The sequence below is a fragment of the Aethalodelphis obliquidens genome, unplaced genomic scaffold (genome assembly GCF_003676395.1).
Source record: "Aethalodelphis obliquidens isolate GAN/ISIS:26980383/991018 unplaced genomic scaffold, ASM367639v1 scaffold7, whole genome shotgun sequence".
In the NCBI taxonomy this organism is placed as follows: Eukaryota; Metazoa; Chordata; class Mammalia; order Artiodactyla; family Delphinidae; genus Aethalodelphis; species Aethalodelphis obliquidens.
Genome location: NW_020837951.1, coordinates 6,978,812 through 7,005,695, shown reverse-complemented (window position 1 = coordinate 7,005,695; position 26,884 = coordinate 6,978,812). Strand labels below are relative to the sequence as shown.

The window sequence follows — 26,884 nt, the reverse complement described above, 5'->3', positions numbered from 1 at the left end:
TGCCCTCTTTGACGTCATAGTCTATGTACTTTGAATTTTATGGAAATGGGTATATCCACATTTTGAGGCCTGTTTCCTCTGTGAACAAAAGTACACACTTGACAGACTTCCCTCGTGGCACAGTGGTTAAGAATCCACCTGCCAATAGAGGGGACACGGGTTCGAGCCGTGCTCCAGGAAGATCCCACATGCCATGGAGCAACTAAATCCATGCACCACAACTACTGAGCCTGCACGCCACAACTACTGAAGCCCACGCGCCTAGAGCCTGTGCTCTGCAATAAGAGAAGCCACCGCAATGAGAAGCCTGTGCACCACAACGAAGAGTAGCCCCCGCTTGCTGCAACTAGAGAAAGCCCGTGAGCAGCAACGAAGACCCAACACAGCCAAAAATAAATAAATAAAATATTAAAAAAAAATACACACTTGACCATTGAGACATTTGATCTGGCCTAGATGTAATTGGTGGCTGTAGAAACCTTCAGTACTAGATCTGTGCTTTGATAGGCAGAAGCCACATGAGCCTACCAAGCATTTAAAATATGGCTGGTGGACTTCCCTGATGGTCCAGAGGTTAAGATTTTGAGCTTCCACTTCAGAGGGTGCGGGTTCAATCTCTGGTCGGGGAACTAAGATCCCACATGCTGCGCAATGCGGCCAAAATAAATAATAAATAAAAACTAAAAAATAAAATACGACTGGTCATGGGAATTCCCTGGTGGTCCAGTGGTTAGGACTCTGCGCTTTCACTGCTGAGAGCCTGGGTTCAATCCCTGGTTGGGGAACTAAGATTCCACAGCTGAGTGGTGCAGCCAAACAAATAAAATATGGCTGGTCAAATTGAGATGTGCTGGAATTGTAAAATACATATTGGATTTAGAAGTACATTCCTTTTCATACTAAGGTATGAAAAAAGAATGTAAAATGACTCAACCTTTTTGACACTAAAGTGTCTTACATTTCACCTTAGTCTCCATTGAGTTTCTGAGTAGCATGTATGACGCCATGATATTTTTCTTTCCAGCTACTTCAGTGCCCTTATCCTGGTGGAAGGCATGGATATTGAATCCTTGCATAAGTGTGCTTTGGATGACAGAAGAGAACTGCACCAGTTTGCCCAGGACGGGCTTATTTGTCAGGTGAACTTGGAGCAGCTTCTTAATTTTTTCAGATGGTTTGTAGTTAGTAGTAAGTTTTTAACCACTCAACTATACTGCCACATACAATTTTCCTTATTGTGGAATTTGTGGTTCTACATTGTTAAGAAGTTAATTGGATCTGGAAGAAGTCTCAGATTTGTTAGTTATTTTCACAGAGGTGAGAGTTGAATCTGTGAGAACAAGTAGAGTGACTCAGGGAGATGATATAATGACAAAAGAGGCCCAAGGACAGAACCTTGGCTGTTATCTGCATTCATGTAGCCTGTGAAAGAAGAGGAAAGGGGAAGAACATGAGATGGGATGGTCAGAAAGATAGAAAAAGAGGAGAGATATGAGAAAGTTCTAGAAGGATCAGGGAAATTTTCTAAGGAGTCTCTATTTGAACATGTATGTTATAATCTTAATACTACTTAAAATCAAGAGAGAAAACTGTGGGTAAAGGGAAGAGTAATTGAGGGGTCTAGTAATGAAGTGGCTGTGGCTTGGGAAGAGTAAAATGTCAGAATGGGAGAGAGGGGCCACTGAGGATGAATGGAAGACTTATTAAGCATGGTGAAGGATCCTCTGGAAGGGTCTTGACCCTTTCTGTTAAGTGACACAGGCATTGTTTTCTCTTTTCATTAGGATATGGACCGTTTGATGTTGACCTTCGGGGACATTCCACATCACACCCCAGTGCTTTTGGCTTGGGCTCTCCTCCGTCACACCCTGAATCCAGAAGAGACAAGCAGTGTTGTCCGGAAGATAGGTGGCACAGCCATCCAGCTGAACGTATTTCAGTATTTGACCCGACTACTCCGCTCACTGGCCAGTGGGGGAAATGATGTGAGGCTCGGGCTATTGGTGTTTGAGCATGAGAGTGGGCAAAGAGCGAGGCAGAAGCTCATTAATGAGTCATGATAATAATAATAGTAATTGTCAAGGACATGGATAATGAAAATAGTTTTGTAACTAACCTTTATAGAGCATTTACTGTGACAGACGTGCTTGGCACTTTCTGTACAATATCTTGTTCCATCCTTAAAATACTGTGCACTAGGGCTTATCATCCTATTTTACACATTAGGAAGTTGAGACTGAGGGAGATGGAATTTGCCCACAGAAACAATAAATTGGCAGTAAATGGTGGATACAGTTTGAACTATGTCTGACTCTTTGCCAGTATGTTATGCTGTGCCACTTAGTATCTCTTAGAAGATAGCTTTGGTCATAATGACTGGAGAAATCTTTTTGGGGAGCTTATTCATTCAACTGTACAGGATGAATTAGAAATTCTCTTGAGTCTTGTGTGTTGGGACTTAATTTGAGTGACACAGTTTAATCAGCTTGTTTTGACATGCTAAAGGAAACCTCAGCCAACTTGTTGGCACTGGTTGATTTATCTCGGTGACAGTTCAGGCAGCTGCATCATTCATACCAGCACATAGAGACTCTATCCTTTTTGTAGGCTGGAGGTGGTTTTCTTCCCCACAAAAACTTTGATCAATTTGAAAATGGTTCCTTTTTGATGTTATTCTTGACTATGTTGTAATATTTATGGTTCCTGCTTTCTCTTTTCTCCCTTTGTCTTCCTGATCTTGGGACTAAATTAGGAATTGTGAAGCCTCAGGTTCTCTTCCCATTTGTTTACAGAGACTATATTAATGTGATGGGATTGTGCTGAGTCTAGAAAAGAGTGGTGTTACTCAGAATTACCCACTGACTCCTTTGTCATTACAGTGTACCACTAGCACCGCGTGCATGTGTGTCTATGGACTCCTTTCTTTTGTTCTGACCTCGCTGGAGCTGCACACACTGGGCAATCAGCAGGTCAGTGTCTGGCTTTCATGAGACTGTCTACACTGCCCCACTTTGCAATCATCTTCCTAAGATACCCCTTTGAAGCTGATATAACACAGACCCATTTACTTCAAGTATGATTTGTTTATTGTTATTTTCCACTTATCATATTATAAAAATGATGCATATTAATGATTAAAAAATTAGAAAGTGCTGATAAAAAGAAAAAACTATAATCCCACCTTGCAGGATAACATATGTTAACATTTTGATGTGTTCCCTTCCAAATATAAAAATACAATAATTCTCTAGAAATGGAATCACAATGTATATACTGTTTTGTAACCTATTTTTTTTACTCTGTAGTGCACCTGTCCCAAACAGCTGTGGATGCTAATTAATATTCTTGTGCAATATTTTTTTAAAATGAAATATTTCAAAGTTATTCCAAAGGAGACAAAAATTGTCTAATGATCCCATCACCAGCTTCCAAATTATCAATGCACAGCTGATCTTATTCATTTCTGCCCCTTTCCTCCTTGGTTATTTTGAAGCAAATCCCAGACATCATTTAGTAAATATGAATATTTTAGTAAAATTTCACAACCATTATATCTAAAAAAAAAATCTTCAAATAATCAAGGCAGGGTTCAAATTTCTAATTATAAATGTCATAAGTTTATCATAAGTTTGTGTCAGGATCTAAATAAATAAGATATGTACATTATTGGTTGATAAGTCTGTCAAATTTCTTTTAGTCTATAGTTGTGCTGTCCACTATGGTAATCACAAGACACATCATTGTCTAGATCCATTAGTTCCTTAGGCATTACGAAATGGCACTATTCTGACTCTGTCTCTCCTCTTTTGTTTACTGGTTGGAACATTGCTATAGAAAAGAAATTTGTTTCACCATATATACAAATATCAAATCATTATCTTGTGCACCTGAAACTAATATAATGTTATCTTTCAATTATTTCTCAATTAAAAAAAAGAAATTCTCTCTTGTTAACTATTTGATACTCTGGTATAGAGTACTATACATGCTTCTTTTCCTATATTTACCACTTTTCCCTAGCATCCTTAGTAGCATCCCAAGTTGGCTACTGAGGTTTATTTTTTACATGGCATTGTGAACTCATGGATTTAAACATATTAGCTGTGTTTTAATTCATTGCAGTCATTATTCTTTTCTCATTTTTTTTTTGTTTGTTGTTTTTCTGCAGTTAGTATTCTTAGGCTCAGGTTGCCCCATCTTTGGCCAGTAAGAGCTTTTTCAGATTAGCTTCTGAATCTGTTTGACATTTCTCTTACACATTTTGATAGCTCTGTTCCTTTCTGATATGACAAAATCTTGCAGGATTATCTTAGAAGATTCTTGCCCCAGACTTGGAATCTGCCATTTCTCCAAGGAGCCCTGGTTCCTTTCAGTGGGAAATGATATTTGAGGAGTTCTTTATAACTAAGTCATTTTATTCATTTACGATGAGTGACTTATTTTGGAAATTGAAGAAATTGATTAAGTTGATGAAAATGAATATTTCTTATCATTGGAGAGAAAAGAAATTGGTGTTAATTGAAAGACTCAATTTCCAAAGCTCTAGGAGCATAGAACAAGCTTTGTGTCCTTTGCCAAAATTCTGGTCACATTTGGACCCTACTATATGCCTGGAGGATTGGTGTTAACATTTTGAGGTTACAGGTGTCCTAGTACTTGGAATTTTTTCAATAAATCATTTCATAAGCCTTCACTAGATTCCCAGTGTGTGCCAAACTCTGTGCCAGGTGCTGGGGATGAAAAATTTAAAAAGGTGTTATTCTTGACCTCTAGGAGCATAGTTTAGCTGAATCTAGTAGTACCTCACATTTACATGGCGTTTTAAACTTTACAGTTCATTTTCTCGTACATTATCTCATTTAATCCTATGACAACACTGTGAAGCAGATAATAGTTTCACCATTTTAGAATTTGAAGTTCAGAAAGGTTAATTTGCCTAACATCATACAACAGATTAAGATTACATCCCTTACTTTTTTTTTTTTTTTATGCGGTACACGGGCCTCTCACCGCTGCGGCCTCTCTCGTTGCGGAGCACAGGCTCCAGACGCGCAGGCTTAGCGGCCATGGCTCACGGGCCCAGCCGCTCTGCGGCATGTGGGATCCTCCCGGACCGGGGCACGAACCCGTGTCCCCTGCATCGGCAGCCTGACTCTCAACCACTGCGCCACCAGGGAAGCCCCATCTCTTACTTTTTAATCCCAGAATTCTTTCTGACATACTATATGAAGGTATTATTCATGTTTTTATTTTAACAGTTAAAAAAAGATGGACTGGTTCAACTAGGGAAAATAAGCATTTTCTTTTTCCCTCCCCAACAGGATGTAATCGACACAGCATGTGAAGTCCTGGCAGACCCTTCTCTTCCAGAACTGTTCTGGGGAACAGTAAGTATGTCAGAGGGAGCCATGCTACGGTATTCTCTGTAGCAGAAGAATTTATTAAACACTTACTTTGCGATAGGTCTTATACTAAGCTTTTAAGTCTATTTTCTCATATAATCTATACAAAAATCTATGGATTGGGTAGTAGTATTATCATCACCATTTTACGTGTGAGGAAATGTGATGCTCGGAGATGTGAAGTGATTTGCCCAAGCTAGTCACAGCTAGACAGTCAGGATCAAGATCTAGTTCTGTCTGACTTGAGTCCCTAGTCCACATTATTAACCAGTGTGTTCTCTCTCCTACCCATCAAGTCTTTTTTTACATTGAGAGACTCAGGCACCAGGAGTGCTATTAACTCCTGAACGTACCACTGGGCGATTGTAATTGTGTCTTAAGAGATTTCAGAATATTGTAACAGGTTTAGAGTAAGAATATGGCTTTGGAGAGAACAGTTTCTCACCAGCACTTAGTCTTACCATTGACGGCCTCAAGCCTCAAGGTCCAGCTAATGAATAAATCTGTTTTCCCTTAAACTGTGGCCTGACTGATTTGCCTTTATATCTTATTCTCTTTTTCCTGAGATGCTATCCAGTCTTACAGAATCAGTGTTCCAGGGAGAATCTGGTGGGAAGCAATATTCAGGTTGAGGATGTGTTGCTCGTGTGTTTGGTGCTATCTGCTGACATGTTGTGGGTGCTTTTCACATTAGTGGAAACAAGTCATGCACAGGTGAATGGTGTTTTCCTATGGAGAGGACGGCAGAGGTCACTGGAGGCAGCAGTAGTCTCTCCTCAGGTCCTGACTCAATCAGTTGTTGATAGCCTTTTTCAGTGGAAACGTGGAAGTCTTAAATTATTAGAGAGGAATGATGTCTGCCTAAAGGAAAGGATTAATTTTACTCTTCCTTATGATTGCTGGGCAGTTCAGAGATGTGTTAATCCGTGGATAATGTGAAGGTCGGTGACTTCTACCCTTCCATCATAGGAGCCAACCTCTGGTCTTGGGATCATTCTGGACAGTGTATGTGGAATGTTTCCCCATCTCCTCTCCCCACTCCTGCAATTGCTACAAGCCCTCGTATCAGGGAAGTCTACTGCCAAGAAGGTACGTTATTCAGTTAGATGCCTAAATAGAGTAGGAGATGTTTTTTAGGAATCCTTTTTGCTTTCCACATTGAAATTTCATTGCCATGGCAAGAATTAGTCTGAGGTTGAATGAAAAATGTCAAAGATAGTGCATCAGTTCTATAAAATTAAATTTAAATCTTTTTATTAAGTACCTATTGTAGATATTTTGGGAGTGAGACAAAATGTGAAGTCCCTTAGTATCTAGATGGAAGAGAGTAAGGGGTCTAAGAAATAAGTAATAAAGCCAGGTGGTATGTAACTAATGTCATCTGAGTGGTAAAGACCATACTGTTCAGGAGAGGCAACTCTGTGTGGAGTGAGGGGGGCCTTGACTTGGGTGTTAAAGAATAATAAGGATTTGACAAGGAGTGCAGAGGCAAGTCTAAGAAGAGTCACAGGGATGGGTTTGTAAGAAGTTTGAGAGTCAGCACAGTCTGGCTGACCACACAGTCTGGCTGAAAGAGCAGAAAAGCAGATGGGAAAGACCCCTTAAATGTCCCCCTGGTAAATGTGTGGCTGAGTTTTTTTTTCTGTGTGTTGGCAGGTGTATAGTTTCTTGGATAAGATGTCTTTCTACAATGAACTTTATAAGCACAAGCCCCATGATGTGATCTCCCATGAAGACGGAACTCTCTGGCGGAGGCAAACACCCAAACTCCTTTACCCTCTTGGTAAGATAGGCAGACCCTGGTTCAGCTGTCTCTTTTCCATGGCCTCTGTGTGGACCTTACTGCTGTTTTAATGCTTCACTTGCATGCCTTTATAGCAGGTCCTTCTCCTCTCCACTGTGCTTGTTGATTTGCTAATAAATTATTAGTTAGTTTCTCACTTTTTTCCATCTTTAGATTGTTTTACTTCAAAAATAATGCATGTTCATTATAACAAGGGAAACAATGCAGAGATACATTTTAAAAAGCTAATCTCTCTTTAGACCTGTCTCCATCAGATGATTAACGTTAAGAGTTTCGTGTGTGTCCTTTTGCACATTCTGTGTTCTTTCAAAATTCATTCTGCAAACTGATTTTATTATATGTGGATCTGACTCATTCTTTTTAGTAACTATGTAATTATTCTTGATGTCCCATAATTTTTTATCTTTTCCCTTCCAGAGGACATTTAGGCTGTGTCAGGTTTTTGCAACTATAAACAATGCTGCTTTGGGGACATATACCTTTATATACTAGTGCTTTTATTTTTAGTATATAGAATCCCCAAAGTGGGATTGTGGGTAAAAGGGTATATACAATAAAATTTTTAAATGCATGTCCACTGACAGATGAAACGGATTTTAAAAAATGTGGTATATATAGGTGACACATCAAGTCTTCCTAAGAGCCAAAATGTGGAATATTATTCAGCCTGAAAGAGAACAGGAATTCTGACACATGCTATAACAAGGGTGAACCTTGACGGCACGATGCTAAATGAAATAAGACAGTCCCAAAAGAACAAACGCTGTTCTACTCATATGAGGTACTTAGAGTAGCCAGATTTACAGAGGCAAAAGGAGAATGGTGGTCACAGGGGCTGAGGGATGGGGTAATGGAGAATTATTGGTTAATGGGTATAGAATTTCAGTCTTGCAAGATGAAAACAGTTCTTTGGGTGGATGGTAGTGATGGTTGCATAACCATGTGAATGTACTTAATGCCAGTGGACTGAACACTTAAAAATGGTTAAGATGGTATATTTTATATATTTTTTACCACAATTTAAAAACAATAATAAATAGTTTTGAATGGTAATGTCAAATTAAGTTGTAGAAAAATGTTGTAGCAATTTCCTTTCCTACTGGCAGTGTATAAGAGTAACAGCTTTACTGTCCTAATCTCGGCATCATTACTGACTTACCCAGTCACCCAGGCACCTACTGTCCCATAAGGTGGTCTTCCTATAGTCATCATTTGAGTGGAGAACCACTCTGCACTCAGCTGTTTTTCAGACACATGGAAAGAGTCACTTCCCCAATGACAAGAGAGGGGTTTTGTTTTTCTTTTTCTTTTTAATGGAAAAAGCTGTAGCAGTGTTGGATACTAGGAAGAGAAACTATGCATCTCTGAGTGATTAAATATTGCTGTCTGTTATAGGAGTCACCTCTTCCTATTATTAGACTAATTTCTCTCTCTCCCTTCCTTAGGGGGTCAGACCAACCTTCGCATACCTCAAGGCACTGTGGGCCAAGTAATGTTGGACGATAGGGCCTACCTGGTACGCTGGGAATACTCTTATAGCAGCTGGACCCTCTTCACCTGTGAGATTGAAATGCTGCTTCATGTTGTTTCCACTGCAGGTGAGGTCAGCTTTGGGAGACATCTCTGTGGGAAGAAAAATGGACATGCTTAGAGGATTTGGAAGATAGAGAATTTCAAGATAAGATTCAGAACCTTCCAGATTGTGATTAGCATAATTTGTTCATCTGGGTCTCAGAGACTGCTCAGTGATCTTAAAGGAATTGTTTTCATTGAGATCACAAGCTTCCTTCCCCCTCAGATGTGATTCAGCACTGCCAGCGGGTCAGACCCATCATTGATCTGGTCCATAAGGTCATCAGTACAGACCTGTCGATAGCAGACTGTCTCCTGCCCATCACGTCCCGCATCTACATGCTGCTGCAGCGGTCAGTATCTGGTAACTCCGCTGGGCTAAAGTCTGCACATGTTCCACTGTGGACAGCCCTGGTGTGGTATCTATCCCCAGCCGAGGGCTTTCCTGTTTTCACATCCCTGCTGCCAGGAGGGATTTGGGAAGAGAACTGGAAAATACTTGGGATGCAACAAGTCGTATTATTCATTTTACTGAGTACAGTGCACTGTTCTCCAACCAGGTTAACAACCGTGATCTCCCGGCCTGTGGATGTCATTGCTTCTTGTGTCAATTGCTTGACCGTTCTGGCTGCCCGGAACCCAGCAAAGGTGAGACACCAAGTCTTCCTAACAGCCGAAAAACGTCACGCTTGGTGTATACCTGAAGACACATGGACATTTGACTCTTCTTTTCCCTTCTCAGGTCTGGACTGATCTTCGTCACACAGGCTTTTTACCTTTCGTGGCCCACCAGGTCTCCAACATGAGTCAGATGATTAGGTGAGCCAGGTCTTAGGGATTAGAGTATATTCCCTGGGCGTACCATATACATTTCAGATCTAAGCTAGCTTCGTTAGTTTTAAAGATGCTTCTCTGCCCGTTTGCTCCTTGTCTGTTCAGCCCTCTCACCGGAAATGAGTGGGGGCAAGGCAAAAGAGGTGATGGGACTTGGGGCACAGAGGCTGCTTTCCTCTTAGGCCAGCACTGATGGTTCACAGTCTTCAAAGCCTGAGAGAGAGAGACAGAGAGAGAAAGGTATTTCTCATTCACTTTAGGTACATGGGAGTTAACTTTCCAGTCTAGAGAGTCCAGAGGTTTCTGGATCCAGAGGCTCAACTTCCCCTTTTTAAGCCATAGTCACTCTGTACTTTTCCTTGATTCATGGCCACTCGAGCTTGCCTGGTAGACCAGTTATTAATACACAGGCTCCATCTTACTACCTGAACATTCTCTCCTTGCTTTCTTTTGCTTACAAGACGAGGATGTTTTCCTCATGTTTATTTGATTTCTCACTTTTGAGGTTGTATATCAATAAAGTCTTTAATGCTTACCCTGGGTATTAAATAGCCTAGATTTGATTAATTCCTTTGCAGAGCTTTCCTGTTTTATGCCCAAGCCATCTAAATAATAAGAAGAATGCTCTGTGATTATAATTTTTTGAAACCTTTTTTTCCCTCTGCCTCTCTGTCATTTCCCAGTGCTGAGGGGATGAATGCTGGAGGGTATGGAAACCTCTTGATGAATAGTGAACAGCCCCAGGGCGAGTATGGAGTCACTGTTGCCTTTCTGCGCTTGATCACCACTCTTGTCAAGGTAAAATCTAATCAGATAGAAGCATCTGAAATAGTTTCCCTGCCCCCAGCTACTGTAGTCATTTTGTTTTCAGCTAGACCAGTTGTCCTGAGGTTATGGTGATGACAGTTTTCTGTGTATTGAGTATTTATTGTGTGCCAGATTCTGTAGTAGATGCTTTATCTGTGTTAACTTATTTAATACTCAGAGGCTGTATGGTATAATGCAGCAACTCTCAAGCTATTTTGACAGAGCCCAGGGTAATATGTACACATTACATTATATCCCAGGATACACATTGTATGTTTACTTCTAAAGCAGAGTTTCACAGTGCAACACTACTTTTATTATGCAAGATGCACTCAGATGTTTTCTAATAAGTTATCTCACAATCCACTAATGGGTCACAGCTCTCTTTGAAAAATACTTGTGTAGCATAGATTTTGGAGTCAGAATTAGGTTTACTTTTCAGGTTGACCACTTACTAGCTGCATGACCTTGGGCAAGTATTGAATTTCTTAGAACCTCTCTAAACTGGGATGATAAATATCTCTGCCTCATGGAGTTGTTGAGAGGGTCACACATGCAAAATACTCAGCACACTTCCTGCCTGCAGGAGTCAGTCAATCAGTGAGTGCTTAAAAAGATAGAAACAATCCTATGTAGAGGTAGGGATATAGATATTGATGTTTATATAAAGAAGCCCCATTTTTAAGATAAGGAAGCTGATGGTAACAAGTAATATTAGGACAAAGAATTTGGACCGTCAGATCTCCTTTCTGATATCCGAGTGATGGGGTAGAGGTTGGGGGTGGTTGGTGATCATGGCAGTGAAACTGGCATTCTCCATCATCAACAGTCCTATATCCTCTGTGTTTAAGATAGACCTCTCTTCTGCTCAGATTTAGCCTTCATCCCTCTCTTTCTTGTAGGTGCCTTTTGTGACATTGTCAAATTGTCTTTTTAGTCCCTTTCTCTGTTCTAGAGAAACCTACAACTTGGATTCAGTTGAACTAGAGTATTCTGATGTTTCTTTTTTTTTTTTTCCACTGATGGCCAAGGTTTGCCCAGATTTCCTTTGGACCTATTTGGACCTATGCTTTTGGAGTTAAATCTCTAGTGACAAAATGACTTACCTTTAAGTGGCATAAACCTTCACAGCATGGTTTCTTGTAGGGGCAGCTTGGTAGTACCCAGAGCCAAGGGCTGGTGCCCTGTGTCATGTTTGTGCTGAAGGAGATGCTGCCGAGTTACCACAAGTGGCGGTACAACTCCCACGGAGTGAGAGAACAGATTGGTAAGGAAAGCGTGGGCAGGGAAGATGGGAGGAATTGCTGGTTCCCTGGATTTTTCTCTCTTGGGATAAGGTTCATCACACAAGGCCGCGTCATTCCTCTGTCTTTTCTGGAGTCCAGGTTGCCTGATCCTGGAGCTGATTCATGCAATACTGAACCTGTGTCATGAGACAGACCTGCACAGCAGGTAGGAGGCGGGTGATTGCTAGAGCTCGGTACTCTCGGATGCTGCCAGTCCGCAAGGGAAGACACAGGCTTCTGCTGTGCAGAGCTAGCTCATTCTTCCAGAGTACTCAACTTGGTTAGGCCCAGAGCTCAGTGCTCCTGGGTTCTGACTTGCTTTCCACCAGGCTGTTTCTCCTTTTTCCCTATGAGGAGAGAAGAGCCAATGAAATGCGAACAAGGTTGTTCCCAGTGAAATTGTACACACACACACACACACACACAGACCTTTTTTATGACCTTTACAAAAATTATGCATGTTCATAGGGAAACAGGACTATTAACAAGTTAATGTGTATCTTCTAGGTTTTTTCCTCTGCTTGTACTAACTCTGTACCTTTTATTTCTGTGCCACTGCATATAGATCTGTCTTGTGTTAATGGTTCCATGCATTCCATTGTATGGATTAATAATGATTCATTTCAGTAAGCATATCCATTAATTGATGGACATTTAGATTGTTTCTCAGGGTCTATTTAAGGAAAGGAATCAGAGTGGCTTCCTCTGGCAGCGAGAGCTGATCTGTATCACTAATGTCCAATTGTTTAGGTTTGGACAATACCCTTTCCTTCCAGTAGTAAATTTGGCAGCTCCCCGGTAACTCAGAACATGTCTGTCTTCCAGTCATACCCCCAGTCTGCAGTCTCTCTGCATCTGCAGCCTGGCCTATACGGAAGCAGGACAGACTGTGATCAATATCATGGGCATTGGCGTGGACACTATCGACATGGTGATGGCTGCTCAGCCCCGCAGGTGGGCCTCCCTTGCCACCTTCCCCCATTTATCTTTATTGTGCCTGCATGTTGTAAGAACTTTAGCATTAGAAAGACAACCTTGTTCTTCCTAGGGCATAGCCTTTGTATAACCTAGTGGCTGCTCTGTAGACTGGCACATAGCAAAGGGAGTTGATTGCTCCTCCTCTCTCCTAGTTTGGACTGGGGCCTCTAAAAGAAGCTGTTGAACTCTGGGATTATTGTTGGAATCTAATTCATGAGAGCACATGTATTGCGAATGAAGTCATATTGTCTGAATCAACTTTGGTTTCCATTTGGCACCCTAGTGATGGGGCAGAGGGCCAGGGGCAGGGCCAGCTGCTGATCAAGACGGTGAAACTGGCATTCTCCGTCACCAACAATGTTATTCGGCTGAAACCTCCTTCTAATGTGGTGTCCCCCCTGGAACAGGCTCTCACACAACATGGTATGTAATTTTCTTCCACTCAGCAGCATTTCTGCCCATAAGTACATACTTCAGGCTGTGTTTTTAGAGGTCAACAATATTTTCTGATGGAACTCTTTGAGGAAATTTGGGAGTGATCACCAGTTCCCATCCTGGACTTAGAAATAAGAAGACTGTATCATACTTCATCTCTTCCTCCTATTGATGACAGAATAATAGTAAAGAACACATGTTCAAAGTTAGACTGTCTAGGTTCAAATTCTGACTTCAACCAGCTTTGACCTTGGGCACGTAATTAAACAACTCTACTTCAGATTTCTCGTCTGTGAAGTGGGGATAATAGCAGTATCTACCTTATGAGATTATAATGAAGATTAAATTACTACTTGTAAAACCTGGTACCTGTTTAGTATTGACTGTTATTACTCTTTGACCTTAAACTACTCATTTAATCTCTTTGGGACCCAGTTTCCTCGTTTTCAAGTAGGCGTTTGGGTAATGTCTCTGACCTTTTTCGAGCTGTATCATTTTGGGACTTTTAGCATTTCAGTGTCATGCTTTAATGTGATGCTTTAATGTGGTTAGGTTTTCCTAACCTATTTGTTAACATGCTGTTTTCTTAAAAATGTATCTTTTCTGCTCTTTTTTTTTAAATTTATTTAATCTATTTTTTTTTTATTTTTGGCTGCGTTCGGTCTTTGTGCAGTGCGCGGGCTTCTCACTGAGGTGGCTTCTCTTGTTGCGGAGCGTGGGCTCTAGGCACGTGGGTGTCAGTAGTTGTGGCTCACAGGCTCTAGAGCGCAGGCTCAGTAGTTGTGACACACAGGCTTAGTTGCTCCGCAGCATGTGGGATCTTCCTGGACCAGGGCTTGAACGCGTGTACCCTGCATTGGCAGGCGGATTCTTAACCACTGCGCCGCCAGGGAAGTCCCTCTTTTTCTGCTCTTAATGAATTGGATTGAGCTGTTTACCCCCAATCCTGCCTGTCCCCTTGGCTACTGAAAAAAGAGGATGATACAGCCACCTAGATTTGCTCTGGCCCTCCAAGTACTTGAGAGTAAATTCCCTCACATATATGAGCCTTTTTGAACAGAAGGCTCTCTTAAGAGCTTGAATCAGGCATGCTTTGGTGTCTAAACTGTTTCCTGTACTTCTTCAGGTGCCCATGGGAACAACCTTATTGCTGTTCTTGCCAAATACATCTACCACAAACATGACCCTGCTTTGCCACGTCTTGCCATCCAGCTACTGAAACGTCTGGCCACGGTAGGATCCCACCTAACAAGTCAAAGCCCCAGAAAACTGACTTTGTGCTTGAGACCACTCTTGCTTTCTCCCAAGAGAAGTAGCTAACTTGGACTTTTAAAGTGATGTAGCCATAAAGACACACACACACGCACGCAAATTGTGTTTTATGAGAGGTGTTTTTTTCCCCCGTTTATAAAAGACATACAAATTCATTTAAAAATGTTTATTTAAATGTTACAGATAAATGTAACATAGAAAGTTAAGGTACCCTATGATCTCCTCATTCCAAGAATTCCTATGAGCAGGTTGGTACTCATTTCTCCAGATTTTTTTTTATCTGTGCTTATATATTAAGGGATGTTTGGTGTGAGCTTTTGTTCTTTCCAAAAGCAGAATTCCACGATACATACTGTTTTGTGTCCAGCTTTCTTCACTTAACACGATATCCTGCAGTCTTGCCGTGTGGGCACATTTGGAGCTACTTCATTTTCTAATGCTTGCATGGCATGCCATAGAATGGATGCCTCCTAATTTATTTGGACTGTTTTCTGTCTTAGTGTTAAACAGTGCTGTAGTGAACATTCTTATCCATAGAACTCTGTAAACTTTTGTTTACAGTTCCTAAAAATTAGATATCAATGGGCATTTTAATTTTTATTAGAAATTTTGAAATTACCCTCCAAAAAGGATTGTAACAGTTTATGCTCCTAAAACCCAAGTCTTGTATCCTTGCCACAGTGGCTTCATCAGTTTTTTAATCTTTGCTAATCTAATAGACAAATCAATATCTTTTTTTTAACTTTGCATTTATTTAACCATGAGAGAGGTTATGCATCTTTTTATGTTGATTATTATTTCTTCTGGGAATCGTTGGGCATCTTTTGCTGTAGTTTGGAATGATGTCTCTTTTGACCCAGAGCTATCCATCTGAATGTTTCCCTTTCTGGCATTTTCCAAGAGTTGTTCAGCACCTTTCTTCAGGAGTCTGTTGACGTTTCTCTGGAGGTAGAGCTCTAAGCCTGTGTGTCCCGGTTTCCACCAGGTGGCCCCAATGTCAGTATATGCCTGCCTGGGCAATGATGCGGCTGCCATCCGCGATGCCTTCCTGACCCGACTGCAGAGCAAGATTGAGGACATGCGCATCAAAGTCATGATTCTGGAATTCCTCACAGTTGCCGTAGAGACGCAGCCAGGCCTCATTGAACTGTTTCTGAATCTGGAGGTGAAGGATGGCAGTGATGGCTCCAAGGTGAGCCTGCACCTGGGATGAAGCTGGGAGATGGCTCCCTGGGAGGTGGGTGCTGGACTCTGCGGGTCCAGTTGATGGCAGAAGCTGTGGGGCTGAACTCTCACCTGCCCCTCTTGCAGGAATTCAGCCTTGGGGTGTGGAGCTGTCTCCATGTGGTGCTGGAGCTGATTGATTCCCAGCAGCAGGATCGCTACTGGTGCCCACCGCTGCTGCACCGTGCAGCCATTGCCTTTCTGCATGCCCTTTGGCAGGACCGTCGGGACAGTGCCATGCTGGTCCTCAGAACCAAGTGAGTCTGTCTCCAGGAGTTACTTAACCTCCAGAGCTCATGTCCTTGTCTGTAAGATGGGGTAACAGTCATTCTGAGAGATTTGTTGTGACAGGTCCCTGGGCACATGCATAAAAGTGCTTAGTGCTTGGGTCGGTGTGTGGGAGTTTATTCTCTTTTTAAAGCTGCCACCAGCAGGTGTAACCTTTACTCTGATGTGTTTACCTTAGAGTTTCCACCTTTTGCATTTCTGCCTTCTGCCAACCCCCCAAAACCATTGTTCGTGAGAAACGGTAGATTCAGATGAGAGTGGCTCACTCAAGCCATTGGACTGAATGGAGCACGCTCTTCTCTTGGAGCCTGTTTTGTCCATGGAACCCTTGATGTTTATGTAGGAGCAAGCGGCCCAGGCAGCAGATGTTAGGGTTGTGGGAGCGATAAAATGTGGGGAAGTAACCACCAAGGGGAGGTGGAGAGAGGAGAAGGGACCGGGTAAGAGAACATGTGATTGCCAACACGTATTTTCTTTTTAGACCCAAGTTCTGGGAGAATTTAACCAGTCCACTATTTGGAACCCTTTCTCCTCCCTCAGAAACATCCGAGGTGAGCAGTGGTGGAGGGAGGGACAGTGACTGAAAGTCCCTGGGAGTCAAGGCTGGGCTGTGAGACTGAGCTGTGGAAAGTGACTCCTCCCCTAATTAAACAACCAGAATGTTTTCTTCACTAGAAACTTCTCTCTCACAGAAGTACTTGCCTCCTCTTCCTTTGCTGTCTTGCACTGGGAAGGAGAGCGGCATGCCCTGCTCTGTGTTGCTGGCTCTGTGGTCTCTGCTCACTTGGAGACACTGTGGACCTGATGCTTCTGCTCTTGCTAGTTAGATGCCCACTCACATTCGACAGGGAATGTGCTTTCTCGTTTTCTAGTGTCGGGTCCCTGCTCTGTTTCCTTGTGGGAGGGCGGGCCACCAGGGGAGAGGTTCTCATGATTCTCTGCTCTCCCCCTCCACAGCCCAGCATCCTGGAAACCTGTGCCCTAATCATGAAGATAATTTGCTTGGAGATATACTATGTAGTTAAGTGAGTCCTTTCCCCTTTTGAGATTTTAATTAGAGGTTTGTGGCGGGGGGACCATAGTAGTCTACGGCTGACGGCACGGCTGTATGAGCCAAGGCAGAGGAGAGAGCTGGTTTGGAGCCATTTATGGAGGGCCACTGGTCTGTGTCCCTGGCCAGTCCATTGATGGCATTTATGATTGTCAGAAAGAGTTATTGTGAAGCAAACTCCATGTGCTTGGGATTTTATGGAGGAGGAATCCTAGAAAAGGCCTCAGCCTAATCCGTTATGCTGAGCAAGAAGTGTGAGCCCCACACATCAGAGCTGATTGGGAGCTGTCTGCTTTTAAGCCCATGTGAGGTGGTTTTCTCTGCCTCAGCAACGGTCTGTGCCCATCACATTCCCATCTGCTTTTAAAACCTAACTGTAGGTTTTGTTTTTCTCGGCACCATAGGGGCTCATTAGACCAGTCTTTAAAAGATACACTCGAGAAATTTTCCAGCGAGAAACGCTTTGCCTACTGGTCAGGGTATGTCAAGTCCTTGGCAGGTCACACGGCTGACACAGAGGGCAGCAGCTGCACCTCCCTGGTAGAGTATCAGATGCTGGTCTCCGCCTGGAGGATGTTTCTCATCATCGCCACCAGTCACGTAAGAACCTCCTGGGGTGTGGTTTTCACTTTGGTATCCTAGCAACGATATGCTGGGATGCCTAGCAGATACAGCCCCTTGGGATAAAGAATGAATCAGGATTTTTCTCTGAGAGCTAAAATGTAACAGGTTCTGTGCCAAATATGGGGTGTTTGAGGGCTTTGGAGCAAACAAGAGACCCTTAAAGAAAGTGCAGAGAAGTCATTTTAAATCCCTTCAGACATTCATGAAACCCTCCTATAGCCACCTTTGCAGCCCTGGATAGGTCCAGGGGCTCCCTTCATTCATCCACCTCTTGTGCACGTGGATAGTTGGCCTTCTCATGCTGTGTGCCCTGTGGACGCTAAGTACATATTTGTTGACTAGTCAGCAGGTAGCTACAACGGCTGCAGCAGCACCCTCTCTAGGGAACAGTTGGTTTTCCTTGGTTCTAGAAACGGCATTTCCTGGGCTTCTTAGAAAAAGAACAGAGGCCATTGTCTCTGCAACGTGTGTCTACAGAGCATTGGTTTTTAGAGAGAGAGTTAACGTTTGGGAAGAATTCGCATTTTTCCTTGGCCGGTGCTCTTTGACAATGCCATGCTGTGGAGTAAGGACTTGATATTGACCTATTTTGCCTTAGGGAATCCAGATTACTATCTTGATTTCATTACTAACTTCAGCTTAATAGATGCCCTTTGTTCCAGGCACACTCTTACATCTTCCATGACTTGTTCCTTAGTGCCAGACTGCCCACAGCCTTGGAGCTTGGCTGTGGCAGAGTGGTTTTGGACCCCTGAGACTGTAGACACACTAAAAGGCTCAACCATCTTGGGGGAATGATTGATTCCCCAGGCAGTAATTTGTGTGTCACCTGCCTTTTAGGTCCTACCTGGGCAGCAGTTCTTGAATTGCAGCTCTGAAAATCTCACCATCCTCTTTTCCCCTAGGAAACCTATCTGGTTTAGTCCAGGATATTGATCATTCATTCATTTAATGGATAGTAATGGAATGCTTACTGTGTGCCAGGCACCGGGATGCAGCAGTGAATAAGGCAAATACAGTCTTTGATCCATGAGAGAGGCAAATTGTGAACAAATTTACAAAGAAACATAGTTTGGGATTGTGGTAGTTCACTTGAAAGACGCTGTGGTAGGGCTTCCGTGGTGGCGCAGTGGTTAAGAATCCGCCTGCCAATGCAGGGGACACAGGTTTGAGCCCCAGTCCGGGAAGCTCCCACATGCTGCGGAGCAACTAAGCCCGTGCGCCACAACTACCGAGACTGCGCTCTAGAGCCCACGAGCCACAACTACTGAAGCCCGTGCACCTAGAGCCCGTGCTCCGCATCAAGAGAAGCCACCTCGGGCTTCCCTGGTGGCACAGTGGTTGGGAGTCCGCCTGCCGATGCAGGGGACACGGGTTTGTGCCCCGGTCCAGGAGGATCCCACGTGCCGCAGAGCGGCTGGGCCCGTGGGCCATGGCCGCTGGGCCTGCGCATCTGGAGCCTGTGCTCTGCGGCGGGAGAGGCCACAGCAGTGAGAGGCCCGCGTACTGCAAAAAAAAAAAAAAAAAAAAAAAAAGAGAAGCCACCTCAATGAGAAGCCTGCACACCGCAAGGAAGAGTAGCCCCGCTCACCACAACTAGAGAAAAAAGCCCGTATGCAGCAACGAAGACCCAACACAGACAAAAATAAATAAATAAAATTTTAAATATCTATATATAAAAGAAGATGCTATGGTAGCGACTGCTAAAGGAGGATAGGAGTGGTCGGGAGGCCCTCTCTGAGGAGGTGCTGTCCACACTGAGGCCTGAGTGTGTGAGGAACCTTCCAGAGGGTGCTCTAGGCAGTCAGAGTCACAGATGCAAGGGTCCAGAAGTGGGAAGAGCTTGGTGTGTTCACGGAGGAGGAAGGAGGCCTGTAGGGCTGGAGTCGAGTGAGCACGACGGGGATGATACCAAAATCAGGTGGACCAGATCCTAAGGGGCTCCCAGGCCTTGTAGAGGAGTTTGTGTTTCTAGATGGGTTCCACTGGGAAGCCTTGAAGGGTCTGAGCAGAGGAAGGATGTCATCAGGGGGAGGAGGTGAACCTGGGCTTGGTTCTGACCATGACTAAGGTGGACAAAGAAACAGCAGGGCCCTCAAGCGCCATTTTAAACAGGCAGTCGGTGAGGACCCCACCTTTCTTGGCTTTTAGAGTCTGGGAAATTTTCCAGACGTTTTTTTCCTGTTCCTTTGCAGGCGGAGATAATGCACCTGACCGACTCTGCAGTGCGTCGCCAGCTCTTTCTTGACGTGCTCGATGGGACCAAGGCGTTAGTAAGTGTGTCTGGGAGATTTCCCATTCCTCCCAGGGAGAAGGTCTCCGAGGTCAAATAGCTGCTCGCAGCCTGCAGCCGCAAGAGTGGTCAGGTCAAAGGGCTCAAGCGGCCTGGGAGGCCCGAGGCTGCAGTGGGAGGCAGAGGCCTGCTGCTGCCGTGCCAACCCCTGGCCTCTTCCCCGTGACCCACCCCCTGTGAGCTTGCTGCTGGGAAAGAAAGGCCTGAGGCCGAAGGTGCCTGCGGACGGAGCTCACATCTTCCCGCCTCGTCAGCTCACAGGAAGCCTGACGTTAACTGTGTGCCGTCTCCCCTCAGCTCCTAGTCCCCGCCTCCGTGAACTGCCTCCGCCTGGGCTCCATGATGTGCACTCTGCTGCTTATTCTTCTCCGGCAGTGGAAGAGGTGAGCCCTGTGACAGGAGGGGCGGCCTGTCCCATCCTCTTTAGTGATGCTTGCCTTACCCTTCCCGAAGGGGAGGAAGTGGGTGTGAAATGGGCTGGGCTCCCCTCGTGGGGAACGGGACTCAGGCAGACACCTGATGTGAGGCTCACTGCTCCACAGGCATCCTGAGGGGGAGCAGGGCAGTGTGTGGCCTTTCTCTGAGGTGTGTTCTCCCCGCCCTCTCCTCTCCACGTTGCTTCTAGTGAGTTAGGTTCTGTGGATGAAATCCTCAGACCCTTGACAGAGATCCTGGAGGGAGTGCTGCAGGCAGACCAGCAACTCATGGAGAAGACCAAGGCCAAGGTGTTCTCAGCGTTCATCACGGTGCTGCAGATGAAGGAGATGAGAGGTGAGGGGCAGAGAGGAGCCGGTGGAGCGGTCTCCTGGCCCCTGTGCCAGCCAGCCTGGACAGGGCTTCCTCCACTTCAGAGCCAGATGTTTCTCCTGTGAGGCTTGAGTTTTTGATCTCGGAACTCTTATCTTCAGGAAAACTCTTTTTCTCCTCCCCTCCCATGGGACAGATGCCTTGGTGAGCATGACAGCATCCCCTCCCGTTTGCTTTGCAGTGAGCGACATCCCCCAGTACTCCCAGCTGGTGCTGAACGTCTGTGAGACCCTCCAAGAAGAGGTGATTGCACTCTTCGACCAGACCCGCCACAGTCTGGCATCAGGCAGTGCCACAGAGGACAAGGACAGCATGGAAACTGACGACTGCTCCCGGCCCCGGCACAAGGACCAGCGGGATGGGGTGAGGGGGCACCCTGTCTGTCCTTCCCACACGCATCCACAGATATGAACTGCTGCCTCGTCTGTGCCAGGCCCTGGGGCTGATTAGTGACCAAGACAGTCACAGCCTGATGGGGAAAGTTAATAAATCAGACTGTGCAGAGATGTGTCAGAATTCCATTGTGGAAAGTCCTGCAGGGGTGAAACAGGGAGAATGTGCAGCATGGAGTTCTCACATCATCTAGGGACTCAGAAAGAAAGTGCCCTTTCAGCAGTGACTTAAAGAACTGGTAGAGAGCCGTGCAGGCCACGGGAGCAGGGGAGCTTCAGGCAGCAAGGACAGCGTGTACTGAGCTGTGGGTAACAGTCATCTGGTGTGAGCCAAGATGAAGTGAGGCCTGGAGAGCTGGGGGCTAGATGACCAGCAGCCTTGTCAGGGTCTTTGGTCTGGCTCCTAAGTGAAATAGGAAACGATTTAAGGATTTTAAGCAAGGGAGAAGAAACATGAGATTTGTACTTTAGAAAGTGTGCTGGATGTAGTATGGAACACTTTTTCAAACTGTGGGTCAGGACCTATAAATGGGTCCTGAGCTCATTTGGTTACAACCAGCATTTTTTTTTTTTTTTTGCGGTACGCGGGCCTCTCGCTGCTGTGCCCTCTCCCGTTGCGGAGCACAGGCTCCGGACGCGTGGTCTCAGTGGCCATGGCTCACGGGCCCAGCCGCTCTGCGGCATGTGGGATCTTCCCGGACCGGGGCATGAACCCATGTCCCCTGCATCAGCAGGCGGACTCTGAACCACTGCGCCACCAGGGAAGCCCCACAACCAGCATTTTTTAAACGAAGTTGAATAAAACATAAACGAAAATATCTGTGCTTTGCAGGAGATAAGGGTAGGTTTAATGAAAACATGTAAGTATGCCTATACTGGAGCGCGGTATAAACCGTATTATTACTTTGGGTGGCTCGTGGTCAACAGTAAGTGTGAAAAGCCACTGGGATGAAGAATGGAGTAGAGAGGATCCAGAGAGAATGAAGGCCCATTTAGTAGGTGACTGCAATAGTGCAGCTAGAGGGGAGGCCACTTTGACTCCACGTAGCCGCGGGCTCGGGCGGGGGGATGGGGAGGAGCGCTGACACGGCTTGATGGCAGTTTCGGGTGGTGGGGAGGGCGCTGGAGTCCTGTCTCAGCCGGCTCACTCGGAGCGGGGGTGACTGGGCGCAGTCCGTCCTCGTCCTCCCCTCCTCCTCCCCCTGCACTGCCTCCTTCCCTTTCACCCATCTTTGCCCCTGGGCCCCAGCAGGTGTGTGTCCTGGGCCTGCATCTGGCCAAGGAGCTGTGTGAGGTGGACGAGGATGGGGACTCGTGGCTGCAGGTGACCCGCAGGCTCCCCCTCCTGCCGACCCTCTTCACCACCTTGGAGGTGAGCCTTCGCATGAAGCAGAACCTGCATTTCACTGAGGCCGCGCTGCATCTGCTCCTTACCCTGGCTCGCACCCAGCAGGTAGGAGGCAAGCCCGCGGGAGCCTCTTTGCTTATGCTGGGTGGGTTCTGATGCTGCCTGTGAGTCTCCCAGCCCAAGACCTCCACCTGCCCTTGGGTGGGGCGGCTGCGGTGACAGCTTCCATCTCATTCTGCATCTTTCCCTCCCAGGGGGCCACAGCAGTGGCTGGAGCCGGCATCACCCAGAGCATTTGTTTGCCCCTCCTGAGTGTGTACCAGCTCAGCACCAATGGGACAGTGCAGGTGAGTGCCAGTGGCCTGCCACTGCCTCCCCCAGCCCCCCTTGGTGCTTTCACTTGCCCCAGAAGTTGCTCTCTTTAGTGGCCTAGTTAATGCACTGATGGTGCAGAATCCTCCCTGCCCCCAGACTGACCTCTAGCAAGAGAAGTTCACACAGTTAGTTAGTGCTGGACGCGGGTCTAGAACCTAGATTCCTGTAACTGCTGCCTTCGGACCCCGTCTGGCCCTGCTGCTGTCCATTCCAGGAGCTTTTCTATTCCGACCAGCCAGGCTGCCTCAGCTGCTGGGCTGCAAGGAGGCCCCGCTCTACCTGTCAGCTGGGTTCCTCGGTGCTGTCGTGATCCTGTCTGTTGTTTGTGTCTCAGACGCCCGGCACCTCTCGGAAGTCGCTGGACGCCCCCTCTTGGCCGGGTGTCTACCGCCTGTCCATGTCCCTGATGGAGCGGCTCCTCAAAACCCTGCGCTACAACTTCCTGACCGAGGCCCTGGACTTCGTGGGGGTTCACCAGGAGCGGGCCTTACAGGTGAGGGGCCGCTGGGATCCTTGGGGTCGGGGCTTGGGGTTCAGGGGCGTCTGGACTGTTCGGGTCTGAGGCTTGGCAGTTGAGCGGTGCCAGTGCTCCCGCTTCTGAGATGCTGTGAGGACTGTTGGCTGACAGGCGGAGCAGTGTGGCTGCCCTGCTGAGGGAGGGGAATGGTCTGGGATCCGCTCAGACAGAAACCTCTTAGTCAGAAACCGCTTCGTCCAGCCCCCTGTTAACGCTGCCCCCTCAGCGTATGTGGACCCAGGACCTCTCCTCCCTGCGGGAGGGCGGGAGCAGGCGTGGTAGGTCCCTGAGTCACCCCATCCTTCCCCGTGTCCCCCCTCCCAGTGCCTCAATGCGGTGAGGACGGTGCAGAGTCTGGCGTGCCTGGAGGAGGCGGACCACACCGTGGGCTTCCTCTTGCAGCTCTCCAGCTTCAGGAAGGAGTGGCACTTCCACCTGCCTCAGCTTATGCGGGACGTCCAGGTGGGGCCTCAGACCTGCTTCTTGAAGGGTCTGGGGAAATGCTCGGAGGGGATGGGGCAGGCAGTGAATCGCAGGCCTGTTCCTGGAATGTGGGCTTTTTCTTTAGGTATCACAGGGTTTGGTTTCACACTGCTCCCCTCTGGAGCCGAATTTTCCCTCCACAGGACAGGGCAGCCTCATAGGTTGAGAAGCTGGGCTCTGTGGGATCGACCTTGGTTCGCATCCCTTAGAACAGGACTTGGGAGCCAGCCGAAGAGGGAGGCAGGGAAAGAACACAGGCTCTGGAGTCAGACAGGCCTGTCATTTGCTGCTTGTGTGAGCTTGGCGAAGTTACTTCATGTCTCTCTAAGCCTTTTTCTTCTTCTGTAAGATGGGAAAATTATCCCCATCTTACTTATTTACTTAGGACCTCATACTGTGCTTGGCATCTAGCTGGGTCCCAGGGAAACCGTCCAGGCATCTGTTGACCCACAGTTTGCAGTCGAGCGTGCTTGGTGGCGTGAGATTTTGAGCTAGAGAATGTAGGGAGGGGCTCAGGGGGCCGGAGAAGTACGTTGTTACCATAGAGACCTGCATGGTCGGTCTAGTTGGTTGGGCTGCTGCCTCGAGGCTCCCCCTCACCCCTCCCCTGGGTTTGTTGCAGGTAAACCTGGGCTACCTGTGCCAGGCCTGTACCTCCCTCCTGCACAGCCGCAAGATGCTGCAGCACTACCTGCAGGTAACTGAGCCCTTGTCCGCGGCTGCTGCCTGGACCGCCTCACCCCTGGCTTCCGTGGGCTCCAGCCATCTCTTGTCTCCTCCCCAGAACAAAAACGGGGAGGGCATCCCCTCGGCTGTCGCCCCCCGAGCTCAGCGGCCACCCACAGCTGCCCCCTCCTGCTCCTCCTCCAAGCAGCCCACTCCTGACACAGAGGCCTCAGAGCAGCGGGCCTTGCACACCGTCCAGTACGGGCTCCTCAAGATCCTCAGCAGGACCCTGGCGGCCCTGCGCCACTTCACCCCCGACGTGTGCCAGATCCTGCTGGATCAGGTACCAGCCACCTGTGCCACCCGCCTCCAGTGGAGCCGTGAAGGCTCTGCTGTGCCCTGCTCTGCACCAAGAGCTGCCTGGGCCCTCTGGGGCCCTACATCGCTCTCGTCTTGCCTTGCCTTGCAGTCCCTGGACCTTGCTGAATACGACTTCCTGTTTGCCCTGAGCTTCACCACTCCCACCTTTGACTCCGAAGTGGCCCCCTCTTTTGGGACCCTTCTGGCCACAGTGAATGTGGCCCTAAACATGCTTGGTGAGGTAAGTTGGCCCCTCAACCCAAGTCTTCCCGTGGGCACGTTTATCTAGCCTTCCCTTCATCAAGTGAGTGTGATAGAGCCGACCTGTAAGAATTAGCGTGAAACTTAAATGAATAACTGATGAAATAGCTTAATGTAGGCCCTGCAAAATGGAAGCTCTCAATGAGTTGGAGCTGTTACTGTTACCTTATTTTTTTAACCCCCATTTCTTTTTCTCCAGCTGGACAAGAAAAAGGAGCCTCTCACACAGGCAGTGGGGCTCAGCACACAAGCAGAAGGGAGCAGAACACTGAAGTAAGAAAGCCTCCTTCCGGGATTGGTTTGGGGCTGGGGCAGTCTTGGGCTGGCTCTTCTCTTGGCGCAGTGGCCCACCACACACTGCCAGCTTGGCCCTCCCTGCAGCAGCGTCCAACCTGCCCTCTTCCAGGTCCCTCCTGATGTTTACCATGGAGAACTGCTTCTACCTGCTCATCTCCCAGGCAATGCGTTACCTTAGGGACCCGGCTGTGCACCCCCGGGACAAGCAGCGGATGAAGCAGGAGCTCAGCTCAGAGTTGGTAGGATGGGTAGGGGGCCCTGCCTGGTGGGGCAGGGCCACTGGGGAGGGGCCCCAGGAGGTCCCAGTCCCCCACTTCCTGTGGCCAGCCCTGAGGGTGGGGGACGCGGGGCCTCATCAGGTGCTTTTTCTCTTGCAGAGCACTCTGCTCTCCAGCCTCTCACGCTACTTCCGCCGGGGAGCCCCCAGCTCCCCTGCTGCTGGCATCCTTCCCTCACCTCAGGGCAAGTCCACCTCTCTCTCCAAGGTCAGCCCTGAGAGTCAGGAGCCTCTGATTCAGCTAGTGCAGGCCTTTGTCCGGCACGTGCAAAGATAGGGCCTCGGGCCCGCTGCCACTCTCCACCAGCCTGCATGGGAGCCCTGGGCAGTAGGGGTGCTGCTGGCCTGAGGGGCCTGTCTGGGGCTGAGAGCAGCTCCTGTCACCCTCCCCAGAGTAGCCACGACTCCAGCCACCAGCCCCCAGCATTATTTTTGTAATAGATCAAGAGGTCAACAGCGGGGAGCCACGAGTCTGCTGCGCTCACAGTCTCATGTTCAGAATGCCCCCAAGAGGTGTATTCCTTTCCTTCAAGCATTCCCCACAGCACTTGACCCTGGCCCCGGGGAGAGATGGGGGAGCCAGTGTCACGTGCAACCAGGAGAGGCTGTACGCACGGGTTTGAGAATCTGTTTTCCACGCTCTGTTCTTGCAGTTTTGGGTAATATTGTGGTCTATTTATACAAATATTAAAATACTGTTTATACACAACCGTGTGGGGTGTACCTTCAAAGCCCAAGGACTAGCCAGCTCTCAGAGCATCGAACCGCCTCCCTCGGCCGAGGGCCCAGAGTGGAGTGGAGGTTTGGGGAAGGCGAGATAGCCACCACTGACCTAACGAACATTCCTCCGTTCACGTCTTGGTGTTGGGGGTGCTGGGTGGGCGCTCAGATTCCGCCCCCCCCGACCCCTACCACGCACCTCCACTTACAGCTGGCTGAGCTCACCACCGGCTAGAGCCTTCCTTGAAGCTCTGCTCCTGTTTATAGCTCTGTGCCTCCCCCTCCCTTCAGAAGGCCCGCCAGTGGGGCCCACCAGCCTCCAGCCTCTAGCCTCCTTGGGACCTAATCACAGAGTTCTGGGCCCGGCTACAGGCCTTAATCTAAAACTGGCTTGTAGCCCAGAGCTACCACTTGAAGTTTCTGGAACCAGACTGACTTGGGCTAGAGTCCCTGCGTGGCCACTTGCCAGTTATGGAACGTTGCGGAGGTGACTTTCTGATCTCTTCTTCCC

At 47.2% G+C, this 26,884-nt stretch overlaps 1 protein-coding gene across 3 annotated transcripts in view; it reads left to right on the top strand.

Annotated features, from left to right (window-relative positions):
- NUP188 (nucleoporin 188) overlaps nucleotides 1-26,362 on the top strand; it is a 45,332-nt gene extending 18,970 nt beyond the window's left edge. Inside the window, exons 10-44 of one of the 3 annotated variants that reach the window (XM_027104591.1) lie at nucleotides 1,025-1,139; nucleotides 1,785-1,985; nucleotides 2,880-2,969; nucleotides 5,322-5,387; nucleotides 6,372-6,491; nucleotides 7,059-7,185; nucleotides 8,652-8,804; nucleotides 9,005-9,131; nucleotides 9,339-9,426; nucleotides 9,521-9,597; nucleotides 10,296-10,410; nucleotides 11,566-11,686; nucleotides 11,805-11,871; nucleotides 12,531-12,659; nucleotides 12,967-13,106; nucleotides 14,245-14,351; nucleotides 15,376-15,582; nucleotides 15,702-15,871; nucleotides 16,384-16,453; nucleotides 16,860-16,927; nucleotides 17,358-17,553; nucleotides 19,773-19,850; nucleotides 20,168-20,253; nucleotides 20,496-20,641; nucleotides 20,859-21,040; nucleotides 22,322-22,522; nucleotides 22,672-22,764; nucleotides 23,127-23,285; nucleotides 23,634-23,771; nucleotides 24,415-24,489; nucleotides 24,577-24,801; nucleotides 24,928-25,059; nucleotides 25,279-25,352; nucleotides 25,486-25,615; nucleotides 25,754-26,362. In XM_027104591.1, the coding sequence (XP_026960392.1) occupies nucleotides 1,025-1,139; nucleotides 1,785-1,985; nucleotides 2,880-2,969; nucleotides 5,322-5,387; nucleotides 6,372-6,491; nucleotides 7,059-7,185; nucleotides 8,652-8,804; nucleotides 9,005-9,131; nucleotides 9,339-9,426; nucleotides 9,521-9,597; nucleotides 10,296-10,410; nucleotides 11,566-11,686; nucleotides 11,805-11,871; nucleotides 12,531-12,659; nucleotides 12,967-13,106; nucleotides 14,245-14,351; nucleotides 15,376-15,582; nucleotides 15,702-15,871; nucleotides 16,384-16,453; nucleotides 16,860-16,927; nucleotides 17,358-17,553; nucleotides 19,773-19,850; nucleotides 20,168-20,253; nucleotides 20,496-20,641; nucleotides 20,859-21,040; nucleotides 22,322-22,522; nucleotides 22,672-22,764; nucleotides 23,127-23,285; nucleotides 23,634-23,771; nucleotides 24,415-24,489; nucleotides 24,577-24,801; nucleotides 24,928-25,059; nucleotides 25,279-25,352; nucleotides 25,486-25,615; nucleotides 25,754-25,930 (4,450 nt within the window). In that variant the 3' untranslated portion in view covers nucleotides 25,931-26,362. The remainder of the gene's footprint in view (nucleotides 1-1,024; nucleotides 1,140-1,784; nucleotides 1,986-2,879; nucleotides 2,970-5,321; nucleotides 5,388-6,371; nucleotides 6,492-7,058; nucleotides 7,186-8,651; nucleotides 8,805-9,004; nucleotides 9,132-9,338; nucleotides 9,427-9,520; nucleotides 9,598-10,295; nucleotides 10,411-11,565; nucleotides 11,687-11,804; nucleotides 11,872-12,530; nucleotides 12,660-12,966; nucleotides 13,107-14,244; nucleotides 14,352-15,375; nucleotides 15,583-15,701; nucleotides 15,872-16,383; nucleotides 16,454-16,859; nucleotides 16,928-17,357; nucleotides 17,554-19,772; nucleotides 19,851-20,167; nucleotides 20,254-20,495; nucleotides 20,642-20,858; nucleotides 21,041-22,321; nucleotides 22,523-22,671; nucleotides 22,765-23,126; nucleotides 23,286-23,633; nucleotides 23,772-24,414; nucleotides 24,490-24,576; nucleotides 24,802-24,927; nucleotides 25,060-25,278; nucleotides 25,353-25,485; nucleotides 25,616-25,753) is intronic. The other 2 variants (XM_027104592.1, XM_027104593.1) reach the window with 2 other exon arrangements.
- Nucleotides 26,363-26,884: the final 522 nt, after the last annotated feature.